The following is a 14,215-nucleotide window of genomic DNA, read 5'->3' as shown; positions in this document are numbered from 1 at the left end:
GGGATCCATCTGTTGGTTCTTGTATAATGGACTAGCCACTAATTACCATCCTGGTAATTATCAGTGTGTGGGAATAGGTGCCTTTACTTTCCCTGTGACTGTGGAGGCTTTTCCTCCTCTACCGTCTCTTAGAAACAGAAAGAGGAGAGAAGTCCAAGGGGAACAGTGCAGTGATGAGATTTTCCTGGACCGGTCTGTGGGTGCTGTTGGTGGAGGCTTTGTTAGCATCCTCACCATCGGCATACATCTGGGAGTTGTGGCTGAACAAAATTGTGAAGCACTATTTGCCCTGACATGCAGGTTGGAGAAAACCATCAATGCCACTACACATATCCTCCGACAGTTGCAGTCTGAGATTGAGAATTTGAACCAGATAGCAGCAGCTAATAGACTTGCTCTCGACTGTCTCCTCGCCAAATCAGGAGGTTTTTGTAAAATAGTCCCGGAAGGCAAATGCAGAGTGAAGTTTCATGACCTCAACAACACTATTGAGGATGAGTTGCAAAAATTACAGGCTCTTATAAATGATAACCAACCCAGTTAGAATCCTTGGGAATGGATGTGGTCTTGGGTCCCAGGAGTAGGATGGTTACATAGCCTTTTGACCGCCATTGCAGTAGGAGGATTAGTCTTCCTAATACTTCTTTGCATCCCCCCCTTGCTGCATATCTCTAGTCAGAGGAATGGTGGCCGGAAGCATTAAGAATCTCACCGAAACCCACATCATGGCCATATACCGAGCCCTGCTCCCTCTGCCAGAAGAAGAGCATGAGTACGCTCGACTAATTCGTGAAATGCCCCCTGAAGAGATCCCCTTGAGAGACACAGTTGTCTATACCAGGGTTCAACATGAGAGTCAAGCTGGAGAAACAACTGTGACTTGTTTCTAAGCTTGAAAGGGGGGAATGTGGCAAGGCCACCTGGAAGAGTTTTACCTTTACGTTTTATGTATAACCATGTATCCTAATAATGCTTAAATTGTTAAGGCTAGAAGTGCCTAAAATTTTAAGAATCAAGATTATATGCTTGCAACATATGCTTCTGGTTTCTTGTTGAACGATTTTTTAAAAAGCTTAATGATTTCTTCATGAACTTTGTTCCAAAAGCTTTTTATCTCCTTACACCCCACCATATATGGTACATTGTTCCTATCTCGTTGTTACATCTCCAGCACACATTGGTTTTTTGCTTATAGATTTTTGCCGATTCCTCGGGGCAGGAGTTAGGTACCATCGGTAGATCATTTTCATTAGATTATTGTATAACATGCTGTGAACTTGATGTCAAATTTTCACAGCTATTCCCATTGTTCTAACATTATGTTGTGGCAAAATCCTGCACTCACTTTATCGTAACGTCCTTTAGCATCTCATCCTTGAGTTCCCATTCCAAAAGTAGATCATACATCCTAGATAGGGTCTTTTTATTAGCTTGTACTAATTCCTTTTGTAATAATGACTTCTTTTCTCCAAAACCATTTTTCTTATCCTGATTAAATATATGCACTATTTGGTGATATTGAATCCAGCCGTTACAATACTGTTTAATTTCTTCATACGATTTGATTTTTAATTGGCCCTGTTCTACCTTTATTAATTGTTGGTAAGTCACCCAATTTGTGTCCATGTTTGTCTTTTTTACCGTTATCATCTCCACTCGGGATATCCACCAGGATATTTTTTTTTTTTTTAAGATTTTTATTAAAGTTTTACAAAAAAGAAAAATAGAAATTCACAGAATAAAAAACCATAAATTACAGAAAAAAGAAACACACAAAAGAGAAAAAAAATACAGAAGGAAAAACACAACTAATTAAGAAAAATTACATTTAAACAAAGAAAAAATAAAACCATTCCATTTTTCCAATAGCCTCAATTTCATATGCTTATGTTCTTGACCTCCTCGCACCTTCCCCTTTTTGTATTCCCATTCAAATATTTAATTCAGCAAATTCTTACCCTTTATCAAATGTTTAAACTTTGTGCCATAACATATACTATATCCCTATTTTTCAACCAATTATCAATACCTTTTTTGCATAATCTTAATAACTTTTATCACTAATTACCACTTATTACCCATCCAAGCACATTTTTAACACTCATTAATTTTATAATATTTCTGAAGATAGTCTTTGAATTTCTTCCAGTCTTCTTCCACCAACTCTTCTCCCAGGTCTCGGATTCTGTCAGTCATTTCCGCCAATTCCATATAGTCTATCAGCTTCATCTGCCATTCTTCCAGGGTGGGTAGCTCTTGTGTCTTCCAATACTTTGCGATGAGAATTCTTGCTGCTGTTGTTGCGTACATAAAGAAATTTCTATCTTTCTTTGGCACCAGTTGGCCCACCATGCCCAAGAGAAAGGCCTCTGGCTTCTTAAGGAATGTATATCTAAAGATTTTTTTCATTTCGTTATATATCATCTCCCAGAAAGCCTTAATCTTTGGGCATGTCCACCAAAGGTGAAAGAATGTTCCTTCACTTTCTTTACACTTCCAACATTTATTGTCAGGCAAATGGTAGATTTTTGCAAGCTTGACTGGTGTCATGTACCACCTGTATATCATTTTCATAATATTCTCTCTTAGGGCATTACATGCCGTAAATTTCATACCAATTTTTGCCAATTCCTCGGGGCAGGGGTTAGGTACCATCGGTAGATCATTTTCATTAGATTATTGTATAACATGCTGTGAACTTGATGTCAAATTTTCACAGCTATTCCCATTGTTCTAACATTATGTTGTGGCCAAAATCCTGCGCTCACTTTATCGTAACGTCCTTTAGCATCTCATCCTTGAGTTCCCATTCCAAAAGTAGATCATACATCCTAGATAGGGTCTTTTTATTAGTTTGTACTAATTCCTTTTGTAATAATGACTTCTTTTCTCCAAAACCATTTTTCTTATCCTGATTAAATATATGCACTATTTGGTGATATTGAATCCAGCCGTTACAATACTGTTTAATTTCTTCATACGATTTGATTTTTAATTGGCCCTGTTCTACCTTTATTAATTGTTGGTAAGTCACCCAATTTGTGTCCATGTTTGTCTTTTTTACCGTTATCATCTCCACTCGGGATATCCACCAGGATATTTTGGGCTCTAAGAGTCTGTGGTACTTATCCCAGACCTTGTATAATGAAATTCTGACTATATGATTTAAAAAGTCCTTATGCACTGCCACTTTGTTGTGTGTTAGGTAGGTGTGCCATCCAAACCTCATATTCCAACCTTCTAAATCTAATATATCAGCCTTCTTTAAGAAGGTGGGGTTGTTTTAAATGGTTGTTAAATGTGTTATGTTTAGATTTTGTATTTGTGGGCTGGAGTGTTGTTTCAGGGCTTTTGTATTGTTTATTAGTGTGCATACATTAGTCTTGTGGCTATTTTTAGTAGGTATTTATTATTTTAATTTATATTATGTTCTGAAAGTTTTATTATGAATTTTGTGCTGTGATTATTCTTATTATGTATTTTGTGCTTCGTATACTTCGTGTTGTGAACCACCCTGAGATTCAAATCAATAAAATCAACAATCAAAAACAACATCAACAAGAAACAAAACAACAACAAAAAGGTTTCCTACCACTGTGTACAGAGGGTCGTGAGGGCAGCACCACTCCTCTTGGTCGATCCTGATGGTGTTGATGTTCTTGGCGCTAGTCCAGACTGGATCCCGTGGAGAGCAGAAGATGGTATCTCTGCAGCACAACTCTGATGTTCACGTTGCCTTGGCCTGGAGCTACTGCGGATGTTCTGTCAGGAGGAGAAAGGGGCTCCTTGAGAAACGTCCCATCCAAACAGCCCACCAGATGTCCCAACAGCCCACCAGATGCCTCACTCACCTGGCATGCAGCTCAGGAAGTCCTGTGGGTAAGGTTCCCTGTGACCACAGTAGAGCAGCCTCCTCAAAAAGCGCTGGACCCTGCCTTTCTGCTGATGTTTACAGGCCCGTTGCATGATGTTCCGGCAGCTCCTCCCTGTCTGCCTGAGCCCTTCTTCCTCGTGCTGCTGCATCTCTTCCAGCCCTGAGTGGCAAGGGAGAAAGGTTGAGCAAGGTGAAGATGCACAGGAAAAGAGCCATCCATCAACAATATGAAAACAGCCATCAGGTGTGTTTGTGTGTGAGAGAGAGCAGTGAAGTCACATTCCATTCCTCTTTGCATGTTCATCATGTGGCACCTCTGTCTGAACATACATCTGAGAATTTGCCTTCCCCTGAAGACCTTTCTCAGCAGAAGCATCCCTCCCTGCCCTCCGTACGTCTCACTCACATGTGTCATAGGATGCCATGTCTTGATTGTGGATGAAACCGGCATCCCGGAAAGCCAGATGACCTAGAGAGAGAGAGAGGGCAAGAAAAGGGACATCATCTCAGTGCAAAGCAAGCAGAGACAGAGGCAGCTTGGCAGGAAGACAGGTATGCTCTGCTGCATCTAGAGGCCTCCACCCTCGCGAAGCACTCAGAGCAAGATCTGGGCACAGATGAAGGCCTACCTAGCAGGTGGCCTGGGGACATGCCCAGCCTCCCTGCCATCATTACCAAGACATTTCTGTCCATCCCTACCAGGGAAGGACGTTGCTTGACTTACCCAGAAGCAGAGCTGCCACCCTGGAAACTGCTGGCAGCCTGTTTGCAGACAGCTTCGTACATGACAAGGCAACACTCCGAAGGATGTCCTTGCTGAAGGTCTTGCTCTGTCGGCAAAGACAAAGGAGAAGTGGCATCAGAGGGGCTTGAGAGCATGGCAGAAGAGCCTTGCACTCCCAAAGACATCCCTGGGCAAAGCTGCCAATGAAGCAGAGGGAACTTACCAGATGCTTGGCAGCCTGGTGGAGAGCAAAGTGGAGGCTAAATTTGTTCGGACGCGCCCACCACTTGACTTCTGGGGCTAGATGGGAAAGAGCCCTCCTTGCGGCCTGCAACACAAGAAGAGAAGAGGGTTACAAATTGCGGTACATAGTCTTGGAAGCTCCTGAGAACAATCCCTCCCTCCTACTGCATAAGTCCACCTCTTTGGCCCTCACCTTGGCCACCTCGTCCTCGTCTTCGAGGTGAATGAGGACAACAACCAGTTCGTTAATGGCTTCTTCTTCTGTTGATGTTATGGGAAGCCTTTGGTCTCTCACCCAGCCTCGAAGCAGCCCCAGATGTTCGATGGCTGATGCCCGGATGGAGTCTTCCTCCTGTAGGCAGAAAACATCAGAGACTGTGTTTCTCATCAGAGCAGTTTCCTTTCTCCTGCCCACTGGGGTGTTTTGAGGCTGCTCAGCCCCCTATCCTCCTCCTGGGGGAGACTGGGGGTGGGGTGACTCTCCCCCTGTGTTTTCCAGGCAGGCTTCCAAGAGAAGGTGCTCCAGAAGAACAGCCTCCTGAAGCCAGAACATCTCCGCTGCATGCCAGTCTAAACCCCACCCTTCCTCTTCCAAAGCATTCCTTCTCCACCGTGTGTGATGTCATGTTTTTCCTCATACTCACACGGGCAGCCAGACCGCAGTAAGTTGCCGCCAGCATCTTCAGCTCTTCCTCTTCCAGGTCCCCGGAAAGGTAGGCTTGGTTTACCAGCTCTATCAACTCTGGGAGGACATGGATGGCTAAATTCAAGTATGGATGGCTAAATTCAAATCAGTACCTGGGGAAAAGGTGCTTCTTCAGTACGTTGATGACTTGATGGTGGCTTGTGATGAGTATCAGACCTGTAAGGAGGCCACAGAGGAATTGTTGCACCTATTATTTTTGCGTAAATAAAACCCCTGCGTCCAGTCACGCTTCCCTTTGCGCAGCTCTGTTCAGAAGCTGACCTGGCAGGAGAGCAGAGTAGCAGCGGTCCTGTGTCCGTGTGAGATGAGGGATAAATCAAGTCCAGAGACAGTTCGGTTCTTATCTCTAGAAGCGTTTATTTACAAGCCATAAAACAGTCACACTCCATCGGAACTCGGTGACATTCTCAGCCGTGCTCCAAAAGCACACACGCAGCCTCTGTGCCGAGCGGCTGCTCAGTGAGAAGTGAAAGCAAGTCTGAAAGCAGACACACGCTGTGAGTCACTTCTCTGCGACAAGCTCCTCCTCCTCCCAGATTCAGGACACCACGGAGTTTTAACCCTGTCAGTTCCAAACTCCACACCCCCTCTTGTCCTGCATCTGGGGACAATAGCCAACAATGCTTTCCCCATACACAGACCCTCACAGAACTCCTCGTGCTTCTGGAAGGTTAATGGTTTTGTGAAACCATCAGCGAGGTTCTTGGTTGAGGGACAGTATTTCAGAGCAACTAGCCCCTCACGAACGCTCTGACATACATTTCGGAACCGTATGTCCAAATGTTTGGTCCTCGCCTTGAATTGCCCTGTCTCAGCCAATTTGAGGCATGGTTGATTGTCTTCATGCACCACAACGGGCAGACAATTCTCTCCACAGATTTCCTCGACCAAACACACATAGAACTCCAGTTCTCTGCAAACCTCTGATAACGCACTGAACTCGGCTTCAGTAGATGAAAGCGCTATGAGACTTTGCTTCCGGGACCTCCACCCAATCACTGAGTCCCCAAACTTCACCACTAGGCCTGACACTGATTTGCGGTCCTCAAGGTTAGCCCAATCCGAATCCACCCAGGCGGTCAGCTTGACATCGCCCTCAGCTGACATCTTGAGGCAAAAGTCTTTGGTATCTTGCAGGTAACGTAGCACCCGCTTAATACCATTCCAGGCCTGCACACTAGGACTTGAAGCTTCCCTACTGAGCAGATTGACAGCAAACGCTATGTCTGGTCTGCTCCACTGTGACAGATACAACAGACTACCCAGAGCTGACTGAAAGAGTTCAGTATTTTCGAACACCACGCGTTCTACTTGCTGACACTCCTTCACGTACCCAGTCTCCATGGGTGATCTGGCACCTGCACAATCAGACATCCTGAACTTCTCAAGCAACTGTTCAATCTTACCTTTCTGGCGAAGCAAAAAGCTTCCATCACTTGCTCTTGTGATCTCTACGCCTAGATAGGACTTGACATCTCCAAGTTGCTTCAGCTTGAACCGCTTTCCAAGCTCCTTAGCAAACTTCTCCACCTGTTCACCTGTCCTTGTCATCAACAAGATGTCATCAACAAACACCTGGGCTACTTGCTGTTGCAAGCCTGAATCTCTAATGTAAAGACAACTGTCTGCAAGAGATCTCTTAAAACCTAGCTTTTCTAAGGCTTCATGTAGGCACATATTCCAATTCCTGGCAGATTGGCGTAATCCATAGATGGATTTGTGCAACCGCCACACGACGCCTGGCTCACTGACTTCGAACCCTGGAGGAGGAAGCATGTACAACTCCTGGAGATCTGAGTTCAGGTAGGCGACATCTACATCAAAATGGTTCACCTTCCAACCTCTCTGTGCTGCTATCGCCAAAAACGTTCTCAAAGTCTCCGCCCTTGAGGTCGGCGAATAGACCTCTGTGAAGTGAACTCCCCGTCTCTGTGTGAATCCACGGGCCACTAATCTCGCTTTGTACTGTGGTTCTCCTGCTTCTGTGGGTTTAAGTCGGTAAACCCATCTGCAGCTCACAGCTTGCTGGTTAGCCGGCAGCTGTGTGAGTGAGAACACTCCAAGAGACTCCATTGAGTTCATCTCCTTCTGCATCGCCTCATGCCATTTGCTGGCTTCTTCCCGAGGCAACTTCTGAACATCCTCAAAGGATTCAGGTTCACATCTAGCCACACCAACCCAGACACTCGTGGCTTCATACCTTTCAGGTGGCTTCCCTTTGGTTGATCTTGCTGACCTCCTCAGCGTGAATTCTGGAACTGCGCCTGAATCACCTGGATCAACCCTACTATCTTCTGTGTCAGAAACATCCCCCTCTGACCTGCTGCGCCGTTTAGGGCGAACAGCTGGTCCTGCTGGCGAGGATGATTCACTCCTTAGCTCCGACTTGACAGAGACCTTTGGAGGGGTCCTGGGACTCCCTTTTGGAGAGATACGGAGCCTCTCCCTTGGAGATCCCTGCTCTGGACTCTGTGGCTGTGGACTGTGCACCTCAGCAACAGGTTCAGCCTCGTCCTCCTCCTCTTCCTCATCTGAGTCTACCAGAACATCTGGATTCCCGTGAAGACGCTTCCACCCACTCTGCTCGCAAAACTCAGCACTGCCGCTAATAAGCAGCTTGGACTGGTTGCCAGTAGGGTATGCGAAACGCCACGCCTTTGAACCCGGCTCATAGCCTACAAAGATCATCTTCCTGGATCTTGGCTCACCTTTTCTGCGCATGGCCTTTGGAATGGGAACCCAAGCCGTAGATCCAAAAGTGCGCAGAAAACCCACTTTAGGCTGTTTCCTATGCAGCAGAAGGTACGGTGTGTCTCCTACACTGGAATTGAACACCCTGTTCTGCAGGAAACAAGCTGTTTTATAACTCTCAGCCCAAAAACGCTGTGGCAGACCCGAGTCTGCCAGCATAGCATTCGCTGACTCCTGTAGCGTGCGAAATTTTCTCTCTGCAACCCCATTCTGTTGCGGAGAGTGGGGGGCTGTCAGTCGATGACTGATACCCTTCTGCCTGAAGAACGATTGCAGCGCAGAACCTGTGAACTCCCCCCCCCCGATCAGATTGAAAGGAAATCACCTTGGTAGAGAACCGTAGCTCTACCGCTGTGATCCAATCCCTGATCAGTGCAGCTGCTTCTGACTTCTGTTGCAGCGCAAAAAGCCATGAATGTTTAGAAAAATCGTCAACCAGAACCAAAACCCACTTAGATCCAGCTAGAGAAGGTGTCTGCATGGGGCCCGACAAATCTGCATGCACAAGTTCAAAGGGTTTACTGGTTCTCCTCTCAGACCTGGGGTATGAGCATGTCGTGACCTTTGATTGCTTACAGGCTTGACAATCTAGGTATTTGTCACATGCTTTGAACCTGCACCCAATGGTGTTGCCTGTGGCCTTCTTCACATATGACCACCCTACGTGCCCAAATCTCCTGTGCCATAAGTGGATACAATCATTGTGTGGTGGGACATTAGCACACTGCCCTTGGGCGTCGTCAATGGACTCTCCACTAGCCCCATTTTCCACCAGCCCCATTTTCCCACCAGTCCCATTTGCAATGGGCATCTCCACCAGAAAGAGCGTGCCTCTTCTCTGGACACTGTAGATCTTCTTCCCATCCCTGTGGAAGGAACACACATTGTTAGAGAACAGAACATCAAACCCAGCAGCCATAAGAGCTGGCACACTTAGCAGAGAGTGGGCAAGCTCTGGGACCACAAAAGCTTGCACCCAATGATCTATAAAAGAACAATATAGAAACCCAGATTCAGTCAGTGGTCTTTGAGACCCATCTGCTAAGGTAACATAGCGTCCAGTTTTAACTGTCTTGCAGTTCCTCAGGAGCCCTCTAGATGTCACCAGACAATGCGAGGCTCCGGAATCGACCACGAGAGATAAAGAGTGTCTCTGGCTGTTTTCCAAAGATGCCATGCCGTTGCTCACGTTCCCATCGGTTGCCATGGCCACAGCCTCTCCCCGGCTAAGGCTCTTGCCTTTTCTCAGAGACGCCATCGCAGCTGTGAGGTGATAAGACGCCTTGTTTTTCTTTTCCTCCTGGCCTGCTGCTTTCCCACGTCTTTGCTGGGAACTGGCCTTGGGAACCTGCTTTGTTGACATTCCACGCCGGCCGGTGTCCTTGGCAGCCTGGGCCTCTAGCGGATGCTTCCCAGCGCTGTTGGACGTCGTCTCAAAGCACAAACAACTTTCGAAGCCTTTCGCTTTCTCAGAGCTCTTGGAATGGCCTGCCTGGCCTGCCCCCCCACTCCTTCTTGGGGTGCAGCCTGTGCCCTCTTCCACAGCTCTCAGCTGCTCTCCAGCACACAGACGTGTCGAAGCAAAGAAACAGCTTCCCGGAACAGCCCCCTCTGGTCTGGCTCTCACTTCAGCCTGAGGCTTGCTCCCTTGGCCCTCGGCTTCCTCCCGGCCCTTGGCTCCTGCTGAGCTTTCGCACAGACTCCTCAGCACCTGCCAAGCGGCCTGAGCCGATTTAACGCCCTCCAGGTGGGGCAACAGCAAAGCGTCCACACTTGCTTTCAAGAAGCAGAGCTCTCTCTGCTCTCTCTCACTCAGCAGAGCAGCAGCATGCATGGGTGGGGCCGGCTCCTTCTGGACTGGACTCCAGAGCCCTGTGGCCACAAACCACCCCCTTGCTCTTCTTGACCAGGCCTCCCAGTTGGCCCCATTCAGTCTCTCACCGGGGTAGCTCTCATGGCCTTGCTGTTCCTGAGCAGCAGCCATCTTCCTCCCCCCCCCCCGGGGCTTCAGCGTACTCACAAGTTTGCCAACAAGCTGGACTTCTGAAGCAGCCGCCCTTCTTGGCCTTTGGCTCCTCTCTCCAGCATCTCCTGGCAGGAGATCACAGCAACTCAACGCTGGCAGCCTTCTCCCTTCTCACACTTGTCAGGAAACGCGAAACTTCCATAACCTTTGCGTAAATAAAACCCCTGCGTCCAGTCACGCTTCCCTTTGCGCAGCTCTGTTCAGAAGCTGACCTGGCAGGAGAGCAGAGTAGCAGCGGTCCTGTGTCCGTGTGAGATGTGAGACTCTGGGAGGACATCAGCTTTTGCATAAAGGAGGGAATCCAGCAGCAAGAGCCGCAGAAGCGAGGGATCCTACACAAAAGGGAGAATCTTTTCAAAGGTCTGAAATGCCTCACGCCTTTTAGCACAGGCTCTTCAGTATTGTGCCAGCAAAAGAGTGCTGGGCCATGATTAGAAAGGAAATCTGTACCCCCCTCCCTCCCTCCGAGCATCACTTGCCATGTCAGAGTCCAGAAACAGGGATATCCCTCTGATGCTGAGCTTCCGGACTTGCAGGTAGTCATGTTCCAGCCAGTTGAGGATCTGCTCCAGTGTATCCTCATAGGGAAGCAGATGGCAGCTGAGCAGCTAAAGAGGCCCAAAGAGAAAGAAACTCTTCAGTGATGAGAGGCTGAGGCACATTCTCCTTTTACCCACCATTTGCAATTCTGCACAGAGCAAACCCACTGAAGTGAATGGACCAAAGTTTGTCATGTACATCAAATCCAATGGGTCTACTCTGAGGAGCACTAAAACAGGCAACAGTCCTTAGGCTCAAAGTAGCCTTGACATAACCCACAGAATTTGGAAGGTAAAGGCAACTGCAAGGTCCAAATTCTGATGAAGGCTGGTTGGGGAACCAAGGACACAAAGGGAGCTAAAGAACACAAAGTCCAACACTCGACCGAAACCAAGCCAGGGCCTCCTTGCTGCACACATTTCCTCCTGCACCTCAGTCCCCCTCACCTCGATGTAGATAGCTGCCGCAACTTGTGGCATTCCGGCAAATGCCCAGTCCTCGAGAGCAGCGGTGATATTTTCCACCATGGGAGGGATCCACCAGCGTCGCTTTCCGATAGCTCTGAAATGGAGAAGCAGATCTTGGTAAGGAAGGGAAAGACACCACAGGAAGCAAACAGGGGCACAGTCCAACCCCATGCCTTAGCTCCGTTTGCCAGACCATTGGGGAAGGTTACCGTGTTCTTCCTCTTACCTCACCATGGCAGACAACCCCTGGCTGAAATTCTCCCGGCAGAAAAGTTGGTCGACGATGGCCGTCTCTACTTCCTCTCCCGTGGTGCCAAGAAGGAGGTGCAGAACTCCCTTAGCCCCTCTGGAACCAAAGCAAGGCCATGATCACCAGGAGGGTCATTGCCACACACTCAAATTCCTTCCCCATCCTTCCTTCCTAGCAGCCGCCGGAAGGAGAGCCTCCCTTGGAAAACCAAGCTGGAATGAAAACCCCCCGAGGCTGAAGGGGAAAGGACTCCATTGGTCTCTTTGGAACACACTACTCACCCGAGGAATTCCTGGTCGTAATGGAAGTTGACAACCATCCCCAGGAGAGCGATCAGCAGCTGTGGGAAGTTCCGGCGCACAGCTGCCTTGTAGTCCTCCATCCTGAGGATGGCGTGCAAGAGGCTGGTGAGATGTTGCTGGAAGAGAGAGAGGTGCAAGTCACTTTCCCTGCTTTCTGCAGAATAAGGGAACCCCTAGATATTACCCTGGGAAGAAGGAAGCCAGAAAGCAGGTGGTTGGTCCTTACCACTTGGGTGGCAGATTCCGCCAAGGGGCTTTGGTAAATCTGCTTGGCCATGACATGGATCAGTTGGTCTGGATCGGCCGATGCTAAAACCTCCTTCCAAACTCTCTCACAGTCTCTGTGAATGCAAAAACAAAAGCAATGGTCAGATTCAAGTCTTCTGCTTGCTGCCATGCTCCAGAGAGAGGAAATGGCAGCAAGGGCTTTCTGAGCAAGCCCTGCAGCGTGCCAACCTTCCCCTTAGCCCAGTCGAACCTGGAGGGCTCCATACCTGAAGAGAAACTGGAAGAGATATTCCACCACTTTCACCAGGTGCTGGTGTGACAGGATGGACAAAGCAAAGACGGCCATGTCTCTGCCTTGCACTGTAGGCCCCTGGGCGATCTTATAGAAGGCCTCCAGCAGCACCTCCACCTGTCAGAGAAAAGGAGAGGGTTGCTTGGAGAGTACAAGGAAGCGGGGCTGTCTGCAGGCGGACCCCTCTATCCCTCATTGAAAGAGGGACCCTTGACCTGTGCCACCACAGCCTCTTCCTTCCATGGTACCACTCAGGGTCCTTGGGAGTACTGGACCCAGGCAGCTCTAGGGCGCCAGTTCCCCTATCCATTGTGGGCCAAGAGAAGAAGCTTGCCAGTCTGCTTCCAGAAGGAGGAGAATTCCCCATTCCCTGAACCCATGTTTTTCAGGACCCTTGGCTGAGATTCTTGTCCTGACGACTTCCGGTTAGCGCCAGCGCTTAATGGCGGATCTCACCCGGAGCTCCGGGAGAGATCTGCTTCGTGGGTTCGGGTCCTGTCAGCTACGGCGAAGCGGGGGCCCTCAAAAATCACAGGCGCGTTGCCTGTGAACCGGAGACTCGGCGGGCACCTTTGCGCCCCCCCGACGCTGTGAAATAGCCTTTTTAAAGGCTGCGGAGCAGCGGAGGGGTTTTGGAGCGGTGCTGAGAGTCGTCTTCACCCAGCCTGCGAAGCGAAGCCGCGTCGCCAACAGCGGAGAGCGCTGATTTCTTCCGGCGAAATTGGATTAAAAGAACAACTATCCGTGAGTAGGATTGACCGCTAAAATATAAATTGGACTCTAAAAGCAAAGAAATTGGGCACCGAGACGGACAAGCACTAAAAAGGAAGTCTGCTTTCCGTTCTGTAGCAAGATCAAAGCGAAAGGCACTCTAGCTGTAACTGCTTGAGAGGAAATTTGTGGGAATTAAGAAATCCACCACCAAAGCAAAGAACTCCCTCCCCGAAGGCAGGAGGGGGGGGAAGAAGATTTTAAAGTGTTTCCCTGCCAATTTAAAAGAATTGAATTAAGTACCGCTGCTCTTTTACCTGGGATCGGACTGCCGGAGAAAAGGAACCGGCTAAGGACTGTTGCTATAAGAAGGCTATAAAGTATCTTTAATTGACTTTGGCTACTTCCAACTTGAAACATTGATTTTGTTGCATTGCAAAGTTACTTACAGGACATTATTGATTGGGATTCCCTTGAAAGAGAAAAGAAAAATTGGAAGGGACTAGGAAACTTTTGTTATTTTTTTTTTTGAAGAGTGTGGGACAATTTTGAGAAGTAAAGAATTGACTCTACGCCCTCTAGAGGACTTACAAATTGTTTCAGCAACAAGTGGAGTTTAAAATCTGAGAACTTTTGTTTGATAGCTCAAAAGTGTGGGAATGACCTTGACTAAAAGACTTTGTTATGGCAGATGGTAAAGAGAAAGGGGATTTACAAGAAACAACCTTGAGATCTGGCAGACAATACAAAATTGACCCTTCCATGCAAAGAAGGGCTTCTGTAATAGGAGCCTCTGGAACTACAGTTGTTGCAAAGTCAAAAGTGAAAGCAATGTCTACAGAAGAATCATTTGCTAAGGTATTGGAGAAGATAAATGACTCTTTGGAGGAATTAAAAAAGCAAGGCGCAGAGACTAAAGTACAAGTTGCTGAAACTAAAGTACAAGTTGCTGAAACAAATAAAAAAATTGAAGAAATCTCTGGGAAAATTGACTTAAATACAAAAAGTATAACCGACCTTGGGAACAAAGTGAACTCAAATGCAGAAGCAATTGGGAAATTATTGGAAGATTCATCCACAACACGAAAGATAGCCGAGGAA

General features: G+C 47.8%; 2 protein-coding genes across 2 annotated transcripts in view; both read right to left on the bottom strand.

The window, feature by feature from the left end:
- Positions 1-3,477: 3,477 nt before the first annotated feature.
- The window catches only part of LOC310769424 (uncharacterized protein), a 291,952-nt gene continuing 281,214 nt past the window's right edge, over positions 3,478-14,215 (bottom strand). Inside the window, exons 7-12 of the mRNA XM_083628771.1 lie at positions 5,035-5,193; positions 4,822-4,926; positions 4,599-4,704; positions 4,281-4,343; positions 3,852-4,034; positions 3,478-3,762 (exon numbers count right to left, since the gene is read on the bottom strand). Of these exons, the coding sequence (XP_083484897.1) occupies positions 3,749-3,762; positions 3,852-4,034; positions 4,281-4,343; positions 4,599-4,704; positions 4,822-4,926; positions 5,035-5,193 (630 nt within the window). The 3' untranslated portion in view covers positions 3,478-3,748. The remainder of the gene's footprint in view (positions 3,763-3,851; positions 4,035-4,280; positions 4,344-4,598; positions 4,705-4,821; positions 4,927-5,034; positions 5,194-14,215) is intronic.
- Positions 10,746-12,649, bottom strand: LOC310768042 (uncharacterized protein). The gene is made up of 6 exons (XM_083625744.1): positions 12,378-12,649; positions 12,110-12,224; positions 11,863-11,999; positions 11,558-11,677; positions 11,311-11,425; positions 10,746-10,932 (listed from the first exon to the last, which is right to left on the bottom strand). The coding sequence occupies exons 1-6, from the start codon at positions 12,455-12,457 to the stop codon at positions 10,756-10,758; spliced, it is 744 nt and encodes a 247-aa protein (XP_083481870.1). The 5' UTR covers positions 12,458-12,649; the 3' UTR covers positions 10,746-10,755.

The sequence above is a fragment of the Podarcis filfolensis genome (genome assembly GCF_964270895.1).
Source record: "Podarcis filfolensis genome assembly, chromosome: 8".
Classification (NCBI taxonomy): Eukaryota; Metazoa; Chordata; class Lepidosauria; order Squamata; family Lacertidae; genus Podarcis; species Podarcis filfolensis.
Note: the sequence above shows the minus strand (reverse complement) of the source record. Positions and strands in the feature narration are given on the sequence as shown.

Excerpts from the sequence above, each read along its gene's own strand:
- LOC310768042 (XM_083625744.1), bottom strand. The coding sequence starts at position 12,457 with ATGGCCGTCTTTGCTTTGTCCATCCTGTCACACCAGCACCTGGTGAAA. Across the intron at positions 11,678-11,862 it reads TACGACCAGGAATTCCTCGG|AGGGGCTAAGGGAGTTCTGC; the intron begins GTGAGTAGTGTG and ends CTTTGGTTCCAG. Across the intron at positions 10,933-11,310 it reads CGGCAGCTATCTACATCGAG|CTGCTCAGCTGCCATCTGCT; the intron begins GTGAGGGGGACT and ends GGGCCTCTTTAG.